The sequence below is a fragment of the Grus americana genome, chromosome 1 (assembly GCF_028858705.1).
Source record: "Grus americana isolate bGruAme1 chromosome 1, bGruAme1.mat, whole genome shotgun sequence".
Classification (NCBI taxonomy): Eukaryota; Metazoa; Chordata; class Aves; order Gruiformes; family Gruidae; genus Grus; species Grus americana.
The window spans coordinates 131,158,476-131,171,774 of NC_072852.1; the positions used below are offsets into that span (position 1 = coordinate 131,158,476).

A 13,299-nucleotide genomic window follows, 5' to 3' on the forward strand; every position below is an offset into this window, starting at 1 on the left:
AAGCAGGGTCAGCTAGAGCAGGCTGTCCAGGACTGAGTCCAGTTGGGTTTTTAGTATCTCCACAGACAGAGACTCCACAGCCTCTCTGGGGAACCTTCTTATGGTGTTTGATCAACCTCACTATAAAAAAGTTTTTTCCTATGTTCAGAAGGAATTTCATGTGCTTTAATTTGTATCTGTTGCCTCTTGTCCTGTCATTGAGCAGTACTGAAAGAAGTCTGACTCCCTCATCTTTCTTCTCTCCTACAAGGTATTTACACACATCGATAATATCCCCACCCACCCAAGCCTTCTCTTCTTCAGGCTGAAGAGTCCAGACAGCTTGCTGAATATTTCTAAGAGATAGTCAGCACTCTCAGCTTCCTCCCATATGAAGATGCTTCAATAAATCTGTGTCATGAAAGAAGTGACAGTTTCTCTCCTGGCAAAGTCAGTCAGAGGAGGTTATTAGTAAGCTGCTCACCCTCATCTGTCATCATATAATATTATGAAAGTCCTGTTTCTGAAGATCCAGGACAATCACCACACTTGAGAAGCAACACAGCAGGTGCTTTTTACTACAGACATCTTGGCAGAAATCTCAAACATCAGTAATCCTGTGCTGATGCTGAGGATAAAACAGCAGTATTTCTGGTACTGAATGTAGCTGATACCCGATTTTTGTGCTGTGTGGATTTGACTGGTTGCCTACCATTACTGGTATGCTGTATTGAGATTCATACTCTCTGTTAGCTTATCGGGACACTGGTCATAAGACTGCTGCCCCTGGTATAATCAACCATCACTACTCCTGTGCTGAAGGATCAGTACTTTTACTAAACTATCAGGCAGGGGCAAGCCAAGAGTTTCTCTCATCTAATCCAGGAAGTAATTGTGCAGAAAACTGTCTGAGAAAAAGACTACAGCAGGTCTCAACCAGAAAAAAGCTGCCAAACACTGTCACCAGTCTTCAGCGCAGGCAGAACAGCTTCTGAGGTCATTACGCTGCAGGCTCAACATAGCACCAATGAGGAACTGAGAGTTTCTGAAACAAAGGTAAATTACACAAACTAAATGCTCTAAACTAAGGAAATTTATTGATGTACTAAAGTAATTTCTCTTTAATCTCTGTGGTGATGGAGAAACTACGGAAACAGGCAATGTGTTTCCTTTAGATAGAATTAGCTACAATATTTAGATGTCTCTTTCTGATTCTAAAGCAAATTAATAATACTTTAGAAGTTCATTAGCACAAGCACTGTATCCAGCAAGTTAAGGGACTAGCTCTGAGAAAAGGTTATTAACTTCAAATTTGAAGTTACTCAAATTTCTTCCATCACTTTTACTATTTCTTCCAATCTCTTGACTAAATGAAGTTAGAAAAAAGAAACCTTAAGTCAAACAAATCTAACCGACTGTCCAAAGGGTAACGTATAGTGCTAGGCAATCTGGGATGTTGTAATATCCTGTATATTAGCCCAAGTCTCTAAATAAAAACTCAGAGCTGCAAACGCTGTACGTCTTTTTCTTTTATCTGGTTGTGATTTAAAGTTTTTACACAAAATTCATGCCCCCAGCTCCCTCCCAAGCAGCTCAAAATTAAGTAAAAACTTGTTTAAAGGGAATTTTGTAACTCTGATTAGCTATAATAAGTAATTCACAACATTGTCTTCACCACCAACAGCAGTATAATCTGCCTAACCACGTATAGTCAGCAATGCAGTTCACTCCTGTAATAGCTAGTGTGTGTAAAAAAGGTCATTCCCCTTTCATACAATTAATCTATCTCCTTGAATTTTCTTTTGATTTGAACTGTGGGTGCAGATATGGATAAACGAAGGTGGTAACTACAGGATTTATCAAGCACTGAAAAGCAAGACCTTGTGATGTTTTAAACACACTTCACACAGAATTGCCAGCCAGCTAGAATAAAGGAGTAGAGTACCAGAATAATGGATGATTTGCTATTTTATTAGTAAATGAATACAATATACAGGACACAAATCTACAGAAAAAACAAACCCAGCACAGACAAAGGAAAGAGAATGTCAGTTATATTTTGCTATCTTCAGTGAGTCATCAAAAGCAGAAATTAAAGCCTATGCCCTTCAAATCTGTTGTCTTTCTGATGTTTAATTTTTTATCACGATACACTACGATTCATTGGGCAAGCTCTGGTTTCAAGCACGGTTTAGTCTTGTTCTTTTGTTAATTACTGCCAGGTAGATTGAATTCTTGTTAGTCTGCCAAATGTAATAATTCTAGGACGGCCCATTTCATACATGAAATCACTGTAAATGCTCATAATGTCAACTCCAGATTTTCTTTTCTTTTTTTTTTTTTTTTTTAAACTCATGCAAGATACCTTTGCTTTTTCCCTAGGTGTACTTCACTAAGATTTTCCTTTAGATGCTCTCTAACACCAAAGCACTGAAAAGATAAAACATATCTCCATGGTAACACAATCTTGTTAGCATAGTCTGAATGTAAAAAATAGAGAAAAAACAATTATTAATCCCCAAACTGTACTGATTTTTCTAATGGGTCTTTCCAAAGAGACAAATGGAAATTTATAGCCTTTTCCAGGGAAAAGGACTAAAGAAAAGTAGAGAAATTGGGTCAGGGTTAATCAAAATATGAATTTTAGACATAACTGAGTAGTATATTGTGCAAACCTCACACTCAAAAATTTTACAAGTTCTGACTTTATCCATTGTAAGGTTTCATTGTAACTATTTTCCCCTCATCACATCACATTAGTGATGATATTCTTTATTATGCAATTCTGCCACATGTTCAATACCCTACCTGCAGTGCACTTTAGCTATAGAGTGCCCTCTCAAAGCTGGCCTAAAAAAGGCCCACTTCTTTGGAACTCGGAAGTTGCCCATTAATTTTGCAAAACTGAAAGTTGCTGATCCCTAGCACACTGGTTGTTGATCTGCCTGTTATTTGGAATCACCGCAGTTCACAGCCAGAACATATTAACTGTGTAACTGTATTATTATTTTGATTTGCTTTATTCCTTCCCTTGCTACTCCAGGCAAAACATACGCACATACTAAGTTATAAACTTGAACTGGGACAGAGCTAATATTTTACCTTTGCACAGTCTGAAATGCAAAACATTTTTTTCTTCATAGTCCACTCTGTGGGTAAAGCCAGCTTTATTCAGAAAAGCATAGCTGAGTAGCACAAAGGAAGGACAGCTGTCCTGCCTATCCTCATTGCTGCACGCATCAGGCTAAGGAACCCAGAAAGGAAGGGAAAAATAAAAAATGCACCTTTCCTGAGAGCAATCAAGCAATCAGTTGTAAAGTCTGTTTGGCAGTGCAATGCAGTCAAGGAGCATGGGATAGGCAGCAAAGTGCCTACAGCATGACCTTGAAGGTGTATTAAAGAACCAAGAAGAGAACAGGGCTTGTCTGCAGCAGGGAGCATCTTCTCAGAAGTGATGAGGTTGCTTCCCAAGGGAAATGGACTAGGAAATAAATGCAATCCAAAATGTCACTGCCTGGCTGGACAGAGGATTGATGGGGAAGGATCCATGCTGTACAGTAGACAGGGTTAATTTGTTTTCTTACTACACCAAACCTAAGTTCCATCTATTTACAGAGCCACCTGTCCTGGTTCAGCAGGGATAGAGTTAATTTTTTTTCCTAGCAGCTGGTACAGTGCTGTGTTTTGCATTTAGGATGAGAATAACGTTGATAACACACTGATGTTTTTAGTTGTTGCCAAACAGTCAAGGACTTTTCAGCTTCTCATACTGCCCTGCCAATGAGAAGGCAGGGAGTGCCCAAGAAGCTGAGAGGTGACACAGTCAGGACATGTCTTTGGTCACTTGTGGCAGATGTACATCAGATTTTTTGTTTGCATATTAATAAATTGTCAAGCTTCCTCAACCTGTGGCATAGCAAAAATACAGGATCATGAAATCTGATCTGAAAAAAATTATTTCTTGAAGTATGAAACATGCATCAAGAGGAGGTTTCTTCATTTTACAAGTTCACAAAACAGCTGAACAGCTAAATTTGTATTCATTTATTCTACTGCATAAAACTCAGGATTCTCTCTCTAGATATTCTTAGGTTAAGAAATTATAAATGTTTCAAAACCTCTAGCACCACGGCTGCATAATACCCAAGGTCATTCACACTGAAGTTAATAGAACTGTTTTGTTTTGGTCCTTTTAAAAGCTGATAACGGTAAATATTGCCCAAGCTTTATCACCAGTATATCACTAGGACTTATAATCTACATGTAAATGTTCAAAAAAGCAATTAAAAACCTCTCAACAGAAAAATAAGAAATAGTCTATTTGAAGTCCACATCTATAATCAGGAAACAACAGGCTACGGTTACTTTTGTTACTTCTGATATAAAATCACAAAAAATTTCTTACATAACCTCAGCGAAGATGTTCCTTTCTACAAAACCTGTTAGTTAACTGAGGACCAAAATTAGAAGAACACTGTGACCAACATTTTGATTCCAAATTTCTATCTCTGGATTGGATGTCCACTTGAACTTTTCATCACATTAAAGTCTGATATTTTGGCTCATTTTTTATCAGTCTACAGCAGTAATAGTGCAGATCATATTATCATATAAAAGATATGATTTAGACAAGTATCTTACAGTCATCATATTTTTTTTTTCCAGTCAGTAGTATCGATTGTAGCCATAAAAGTCATCCTACAAGTCCTCAAACCTCTAAACAAAAATTCTGAAGGGAGCATCCACTCTAAACACTCATTTGGTTCCTTTGCTAGAAGCAATCCAAATGTTGCTTGACTCTGTATTAGCAGGGCAGAAGCATATGCCGCAGAACATATATTTGGGTTAGAAGAATTATGTTGTGGAGTCACTGCAGAAAAATCATTTGCTTTTCTTCATTCACCTATCTGTCCACATTTCACTAAAGACAGCTTCACAAGTCATCTACATCAGAAAAGCGTAAAAGGCTTGCATATCACCCACTCTTTTCTATTCGGCATCTTCCAGTAACATCAGACAGATGATACAAGCCTTCAGCCCTTGCAAGCTGCCACTTAACTACAAAGTGATTGCTATTGTGTGGCTCCACAGCATTTACATTTATTTGAAGCACTTAATCACTATGTTTCAAGTGGTCATCAAGACAGCTAGTATTGCCTTTCATAGACAAACGCATTTAAACCAAAGTACACAATATCACATATCTTAACTTGCATTTTTTTTAAGTCTGAAGCTCGATAAATATGAGGCCAAACCCAGCAGTCAATGTACAGTCAATGTGGAATTTCTTGGTTTAAGGGCTATGACTGAAATTAACAGAAGCCTACAACGTTAGTTGCAACTCGTACACCTAATAGAGAGGCTGTTAGGCACAAAGGGAAGTTTCTGGTATACTGCAAAGACACTTTCACATAAATCCTTTGGATCAGATATTTGCAGATAGAGAGACAATGAACACAAACAAATTTTTTACAGCTTAATACCTACAAGGCAGTAGTGTCCAAACCTCATGGAACATGCAAGTAGGCTAGAAATTAATTACTGTGGAAAAGATGACAGGACTTTGAATCACTTCAGATATACACTAGTTATTACAATGGAAAATGTTACTTACTGGACAACACCAGATTCTTGTCCTGTTCCATAACTTCCACTGAATACCACGTTATGTTTTTAAAGATTTAGCAATGAGAAGAACAGATGAGGTTTACATTCTCTTGCAATATTTTTGACAAAGGAAGAGTAAGGAGAAAGAACAGCTATTTTAAGAAGTCATGGGTGCAATACAGTAAGAAATATTTTAAAAGCTTGCTCTTGCAAGTTATTGACTGATTCTAATTATCTGGGAGACAACAGTATGCTTTTACTAACTTACAAGACTAACTTACAAATTCTTATCCCTAAGATCCATATTAGAATATTTACTTAACATTACACAGAAGAAAATGAAACTTCATTTAACAAGAAACACACATTATAAACAGTTTAATACAGAAAACAGACTTCCGTTTAAGACAATTCAAGCCAAGTTGGAAGTAAAGCAACACACACACTGTTAGTTTTACACTAATTTCTCAATCCACTTTTTTTTTTAAACTTACCAACTCTGTACTAGCCCAACTGAAGGCCTGTTAAGTAAGTTATCAGGCAATAAATTGACTTCTCTCATGGTGTTAGCTAGTCGCACAGGAAGTTCTTTCCGCAGAAACATGTATGAAGTCTTCTCACATGCATTGTCACGACCTGTTAGAAGGAAAGAAAAAACCACAGATGTCCATTGCAGCAGATCAAATGTTAGACTTCCTAGTGCTAGAAGATTAAACAAGTTAAAATAAATCACTTATGGAAATAAACACAGTTTAAAAATAATTTCTTTCAGTACCCACCTTCACTTCCTTCTCACTCCCAAGACACATACACTTTTACCTTCCTAGAGCTTAACTCCTGACATTCTTCCTGATTTCACATCATCTCACCCTCTCTCCTAGAAGTAAAAATCCTATAAATAAAAATCTCTCCTCCTATAAATCAAAATCAAATACCAAAGACTTAATATTAGCTGGAAATAAAACCCCTAAAATACTAGCTTTTATCAGTATGACTTTTCTGCTAAAGTCAGCTTTTAAAAAGTGCCACACAGGTAATGGAGGGTAAGGAGTGAAAACAAAGGGACAAAACAGAGTGGCAACAGCAGACTGATGTTTCATGTCACAAACTCTTCAAACCTACTAAGTACTTAAACAGTTCAGCAGCACCTGGAAAGAGCAAAGGTCATCATGCCTCCCAGGACTAGACTACAAGATGCTCACTGGCCACCTGGATGTTCAGTGCAGTGCTTGTGACCACATCACAATTTGAAAAAGCTGCAGCTGAAATTATCTGGGACTTCCACTTTTAAAACAGATTTTAATCCAGCACAATATTTTGAAAATAATAATAATAACTAAAAAACCCCACAAAAATCCCAGTCCTCAGAAAGCAAATAAAAGGGATCCAGCAAAATAATAATACTTTGCTGTGGACCTAGTTGGAACAGTGATAATTTTCTGGAGCCGCCCTACATGAACCAGAAGACTGACATGACTAATAGCCTTAAGCTAAACTAGTGACTGGAGATATCTATAAAACTTTAACTACAAATATTTGAAAGTATGAGATGTTAAGACTGTTGCCCTAATAGTTCTAATGGAAGATTAAGCCTGACTTTACATACTTTTTTTGCAGTGTTTCACAAGTGGGGGAACTCCCACCATAACTAATTCCTAAAGAGTTCAGGTAAATTAAAATTAAAAAAAAAAATCCATGTTTCACTTGTAATGAACAGTCAGTATTGTGCTTTCATCTAGCAAGACAGCAAATATCTTTTGTGATGATAGCCAGTACAACCACCTGCAAAATTTCTGAGTGAAAGCATAATACAAAAGCTATAAATTACATTCAAGCAAACCAGAAAGTGTTAAAAGCACTACTAGGCACATAATCACTGAGATTTGCAATTTGAAAGACTCAAGTACAGTGCAACCAGCACAATCAAGGTGCTACTTTTTAAGACAGTCCCATTATAATCAACTGAACAGCAGAGTTTTCACCTTCTTTGCATATGTAACATGCATTGATGGATTAGTTCCCAAATGTAACACAAGCTTGGGGAAATATGCAGGAAGGATTAGGGTTTCCCTTTTTTCCTGCTCATTTAGGTATCATCAATCAGTGGATCATTAAATTCTATTAGTGTCAGCAATTCTAGTACTGTTCTTCCAGCAAACATTTGCACCTATTTTACTTATTTGCATTTTCACATCTTCAATTACAAATACACACATCCGGTCAAAACTAGACAAAGGAAACAAGACCTTACATTGTTGTCGTCTGTGAAGCACAGTAATGATTTCAGAGTTCAATCATTCAGTGAAGTTAGACACCAATTCACCTACAATACAGTATAGAGCCACTTGTTTTTTCACAAGTCATATAGTAGGTCTTTAGGAAGACTGGCTGGACAGCAGGAAAGACTATCCGACTAGCTCACCCTACAACTTCTGGGCTGGAAAACCCCTCAGGAACAAAGATGACAACTGCTTCTTCCCAAGAGTGACTGAGAGCAAGCTTAGTTATTTTCTAGGCAAGAAAAAGCAAAAGGAATAAAAGACAGCCCAGCAGAGAATGAGGAAATGGTGAACAAGAACCCACAGCCTGCGGGAGTGTGTGAGAGGGCACACCGTCCCCGGGTTTGTGCAAGACAGACAACAAAAGCTGCTAGACAGGAAAGTAGGACTGGCAGAAGAGACCTACTTCCTCTCCTCCCGTGAACAAGGGCACATCTCCCTCACAGTAACCAGTCCCACCCCAGCAGTTCTAAACTATCTTTTTAAGGAGTTGCCTTGCTCTAATGTACAGCTATGTTTTAGGTGCAGAGCCCTTTGGGGTCCCTCCGCACACTCAGTGCAGGAAAAGGAACGGAACTCCTGTTTCAAGCCTGCCCAAGCTGAAGGCTTGCTTCACCATGATGTCAGTACAGCTTTTTGGTTTGGGCACACAGTCAGAATATCGACTGCTTAGCAGTATGCAATTTGCCTGAGAGACTCCACAGAGCTGCTTCAGCTTCCAGGGTAAGGTCAGTTATCTGCTTGACAAGCAGCATGTGCACGGGAAGAGAAAATGACTGTTTGCTAGGATCAGCGATAATCAGATATCCTTCAGTTTTCGAAGCAAAAAGCATACTGTGTCGTAACAGTTGCTCCTTGGCTGCTGTTCCCCACAGCAAAGCCTGTACAACCACATTTGTCAAAATGAGGGACATCCTACTAAGTACAAAAAATAAAATCTGAGTCTTTAAGTTAGGCATTTTCTTAATATATCATATGCAAGTTAGTCTAAGTTCTAAAGATCTTTCCAGACACAGTGTTCTAGTAAGCTGTAATGCCACTTTTCCAAGCTTAGCCTACAGTCAGATATAATTTTTTTTTTAATAGGTTGGCCTATTTTTGCTTTGTTACATCTTTTTTCAAAATATACAGCATTCTTTCCTGATTTTGTTATCATTCCAGCTGGGTCAATACACATTGCCAGAATCAGGTTTTTGTCTTAAACACCACAGGCTAAAGCCAGTTTAAATCCGTCCCTTTCCGTTCAGGGGCATTTGAAGTCATTCTCTCAGTGTTAAAGTGAAAGTGAAACTTGTGAATAATCTCTCCTTGATTTGTACAGCAGCCCTCAAGAAGTTACTCAACAATACAAATATGACCTGGTTACCTTTGTATGAATTCAAATGGAAGAAAGAATACAGTAATCCTGTGCCCTAGTGCAGACTACACAAGGCACCAAGGACTGTGTTTAGCTTTATTTCCAGAAACAAGGGGTGCTGTGTCACAGAGTTGTTTAATTATGGTGCACTGAAGACCTACAGTAGCAGCAGACTTCAAGGCAGAATGTAATGACATGGAAGTATAATGCAAACATGGCATTATAATACACTAGGAGTACAGCTTCTGTTATAAATTACTACTAGAAGGCCCACTGCTTTTATAACCTGAAGCAATACATTGTGAATACAGCTTTACGCTATCTTGTTACATTATATGAAATTAACTTTCATTTTTAACTCTGAGGAGTCATGATTTTTTACCTATAAATCACTGAATCACTGAACTATAGGAATACTGTGGAAGAGGCCAGTCAGAAGATGCAATGCCAAGATCACTGCCATATTTATTTGTAAATTTGTCTTGAGTAGTTCTACAGACACCAGTGCAACCACTGGTTAAATGCTGAACATAATTTTCTTCCAGACACAGGCTATAAATAGGAAAACTGTTCAAGACTTAAGAGAAAAAAAAATGGGGGGTCCACCTCAGAACAGCCATCCTGCCACCAATAGCAAGCAACAGACTCTGAGCTCCCAGGTAGGGAAGCAGGACCTCACTGTTCAACTAGTGACAAAACAGAACCTACAGACAGAAAAGTTTCTAGTAAGATTATCCATACAACATTCTCACCTTGATATTACAACCTACGGCAAGGCCTTTGCCTTCATTTTTACAGTCCACTACTCATTACTATTTAACTGTTAATGATTAATTAGGGTTCTTTCTTGTCTTGCCTTCATTCCATCTATGTTTTTCTAAGTAAAATGAGTATGTTGACATTAAAAACAGCTAATCCGTCAAAGACTTTTCAAAGTTTTAGATTCAACTTTCTCATAATGCTGGATGTGTTTCTATTAAAATATTACACCTTTAATAACTAAGGGGTTTCTGAATAACTTTTCTAGTCATGCTGGGTTTGAGTTGTTTGAATAAAAGCTACATTAACATTTCATCCTAAAGAGTGTTTCAATACAAATATATATAAATTTTCTTTAAATGAAGACTGATCTGCTGAGGTAGCATAGCACTTTCTACAGACTCATTAATGATATATGATGTACCTCTACTTAGTTGTCAAATACTTAAATTTAGAATTCAAGCACGAGTAACAAATGAGCACAACAAAATTGTTCAACTAATGGTCTTCAAGCTTAATAGTAAAGCACTTGAGAAGATTTTAAAGTAGGTGGGGTGTTTTGGCTGTTTGTTTCTTTGGGGTTTTTTTAAGATTTTAAAGCAGATAGAAGTTTGAGTGATATTTCAAGATACTGAAAATCTTCTGCAAGTCAGGAGTTATTGAAGATTTTCATTTCAAGAAAAATAGCTAAAAATTTATTTCCTGGAACTGGCAGCTGCCTAGGTTGCCAATATGAGCACCTCATTTGTGGATCAGCCCACACGCTACGCTACGTCCATGAAAAAAACATCAACTGAAGCAGGAGTTTGAAGTTCCCAGTGCCACGCATGAGAGATTAGAAACACCAGAAAGGAGAGAACACCCAAGAAACCACAGCATCTGTTAGTCTTGGATCCTCTACAGCTTACCAAAAAATCCTGAATCCTATTTACTGAATTGACTGTTTCTTGCTGCATATCTATTGGAAATGTTTCGGTAAGCTGTGTAACAGATCACCCTCCAATATCTTGCTACTTGTGAGAACACAGAACAACAGTCTAAGTCTTCAGACCCTTTCAAAAGCCAACAGAACTTCATTGCGTATTTTAGCTAGTCCTGAACATATTAATAAAAAAATAAAAATTAAGGAAAAAACACACTTTTGGAGGTATACAAATCCATTAGGAATAATTGTTCTCAAACTGTTGAGCTCTTAAATTTTAATTTCTGAGGTACATAAGCTGTTAGACACCTAAGTGCATCAGAAATGCAATTATTTCAGTTTTCAGAAGTTCTGCATTGATTTTTGTTAAGATAAAACACCAACAGAGTTCCACAGAAGAATTAAGCAATATTCTGCTTTGTTAATACCCTTGTGAAGAATGAAGGACAGATATATTACTACACACATTGCAAATTTGGCCCTTTCATTAAGTATGATAGTAATCTCTAAAATTAATTATACTTCATTAAAACTCCTTCTGCCCAATAAAGTTTAATGCAGGCAGAACAGCCAAAAAAGGACATTATAGTGGACAGTATTAGTTTTATTCCATATATATACATTTATATACCCAGAAACACACAAAGCAAATAGATATCTCTACCTTCTGGATAATGCAGACCACACACACAAAACTCAAATTCTTTAAAAGCATGCTTTAAAAAAAAAAAAAAAAAAAAGAAAATGGAAATGTTAGAAGACCCTACTCAAAGTGAAACACTTCTTACACACAAAACCAAGAAGAAAGAAAAGACATCACATGGTATATGGGGTTTACAATTTTACACACACCATCGACATTTATTTCCCAGTGTTTGTAATAGTGATACGTGATTTCAATTGAACAATAATTCAGTTTTGTTGCTTTAAGTGGTAAAAATGTGCATACCAAATTCTTAAATTATGCGCTGAAACAGGGTTCCTTCAATGAGGACTATCACATTAAGGCAACATAAAGAGCACACCACCTCTTTGCTATAGGTCTACTCTAGTGTAGGGAACAAAGCAGCCCCACACTACTCTTCATGATAGAAAATAACCCTATAAAGTAATTATGGTTTCTACGGGGCTAGCTTTTATTTCAGGGTCAAGAGGCTAGATTATCTTTAGATTTTTACTCTTCTTAATGAAAGTTATACTTTCAAGCTGTTTAAGAAATTCCCAGATCATACCTACATTGCTTACATCTTAACCTAGAATTTGACCAAAAAGGATGAAGGAAAAACACATGTAAAATAACCCACTCTACTCAACACTGGTAAGACACAACTGGAGGATTACCTCAAGTTCTAAGCATCTTCAGAAAGGGTATATGGACCAAGCAGAAATCCAGATGACCACAACAGTAAAACAGTCTGTGACAAAATAATGAATCTGACTAGGTTTACCCGAGAAGAAATAGATAAAGAATACAGCAATACTCTTCAAAGCCTTACAGTTCACTACAGAGGAGGCAGCAGTAACCTAGTCCATCAAGGACCAAACAAGTATTAGGCTCAAACTGCAGAAAATTCAAGTCATAATTTGACAGAAACTTCCCGATGCTACACATTGCGAAAGACAGCAATCTGCTCTGCTTTTCTGCCATCTCTTTTACTAGTGAAGTTAGACATCTGCCCAAAATAGCATTAAGCTAGTTGATTCAGTCTCTGAACTGGAGATTAGACTGAACACTGCCTAACATTCTATGTAGCCTTAATTCTCTCACGACTCAAGAGGAAGAAGGTGGTCACCACATATCTTCTCCATCTTCTGCAAAAAGAAAGCAGTGCAATTTCACACAGGGAGAAAAACAAGCAAAAAGTGAGAACTCTGAAGCAAGTCAGAGTTAGTAAAGATGTGGCACAGATTGTGTAAATTAAGTTATACAGAAGTTACTTTGACAGAAAAATGGCAATAAAAAACAAGATAGTTGTGAAGGAAATAATCTTCAAATTATTTCAAATTATTACTACTACATGCATACTTAGTGCAAAAACTGAAAGAAATGTCAAGTGTCACCACAGTAGGTCTTTAAAAACATTTTAAAGAAAGAGGTTATTCAATAAATGCTCTACCATCTTCAATCTTCTGAATAATCTTACCTGTCTGGGCTAGTCAGTCACCCTATACAAAACTCATATAGAAAAGAACATTCACAGCCTCCCCTCTGCCACCTTCAAATCTGCAGTTCAAACCCATCACCAAAGAGAGACTGTGACATCTATCTTGAGATTCTTTTGTTTAAGTACAAGTCAATGTTACAGACTGACAACAGACACAGCCTTCAACATAGTGAAAATAAGAAAATACATCAGTCAAACAAGGACCTAAACAGTGATTTCCTGGACTTTACT

General features: G+C 37.2%; 1 protein-coding gene across 1 annotated transcript in view; it reads right to left on the minus strand.

Annotated features, from left to right (window-relative positions):
* The window catches only part of PDK3 (pyruvate dehydrogenase kinase 3), a 57,771-nt gene that overhangs the window by 25,729 nt on the left and 18,743 nt on the right, over positions 1-13,299 (minus strand). The window contains exon 2 of the mRNA XM_054825089.1: positions 6,081-6,222. Within this exon, the coding sequence (XP_054681064.1) occupies positions 6,081-6,222 (142 nt within the window). The remainder of the gene's footprint in view (positions 1-6,080; positions 6,223-13,299) is intronic.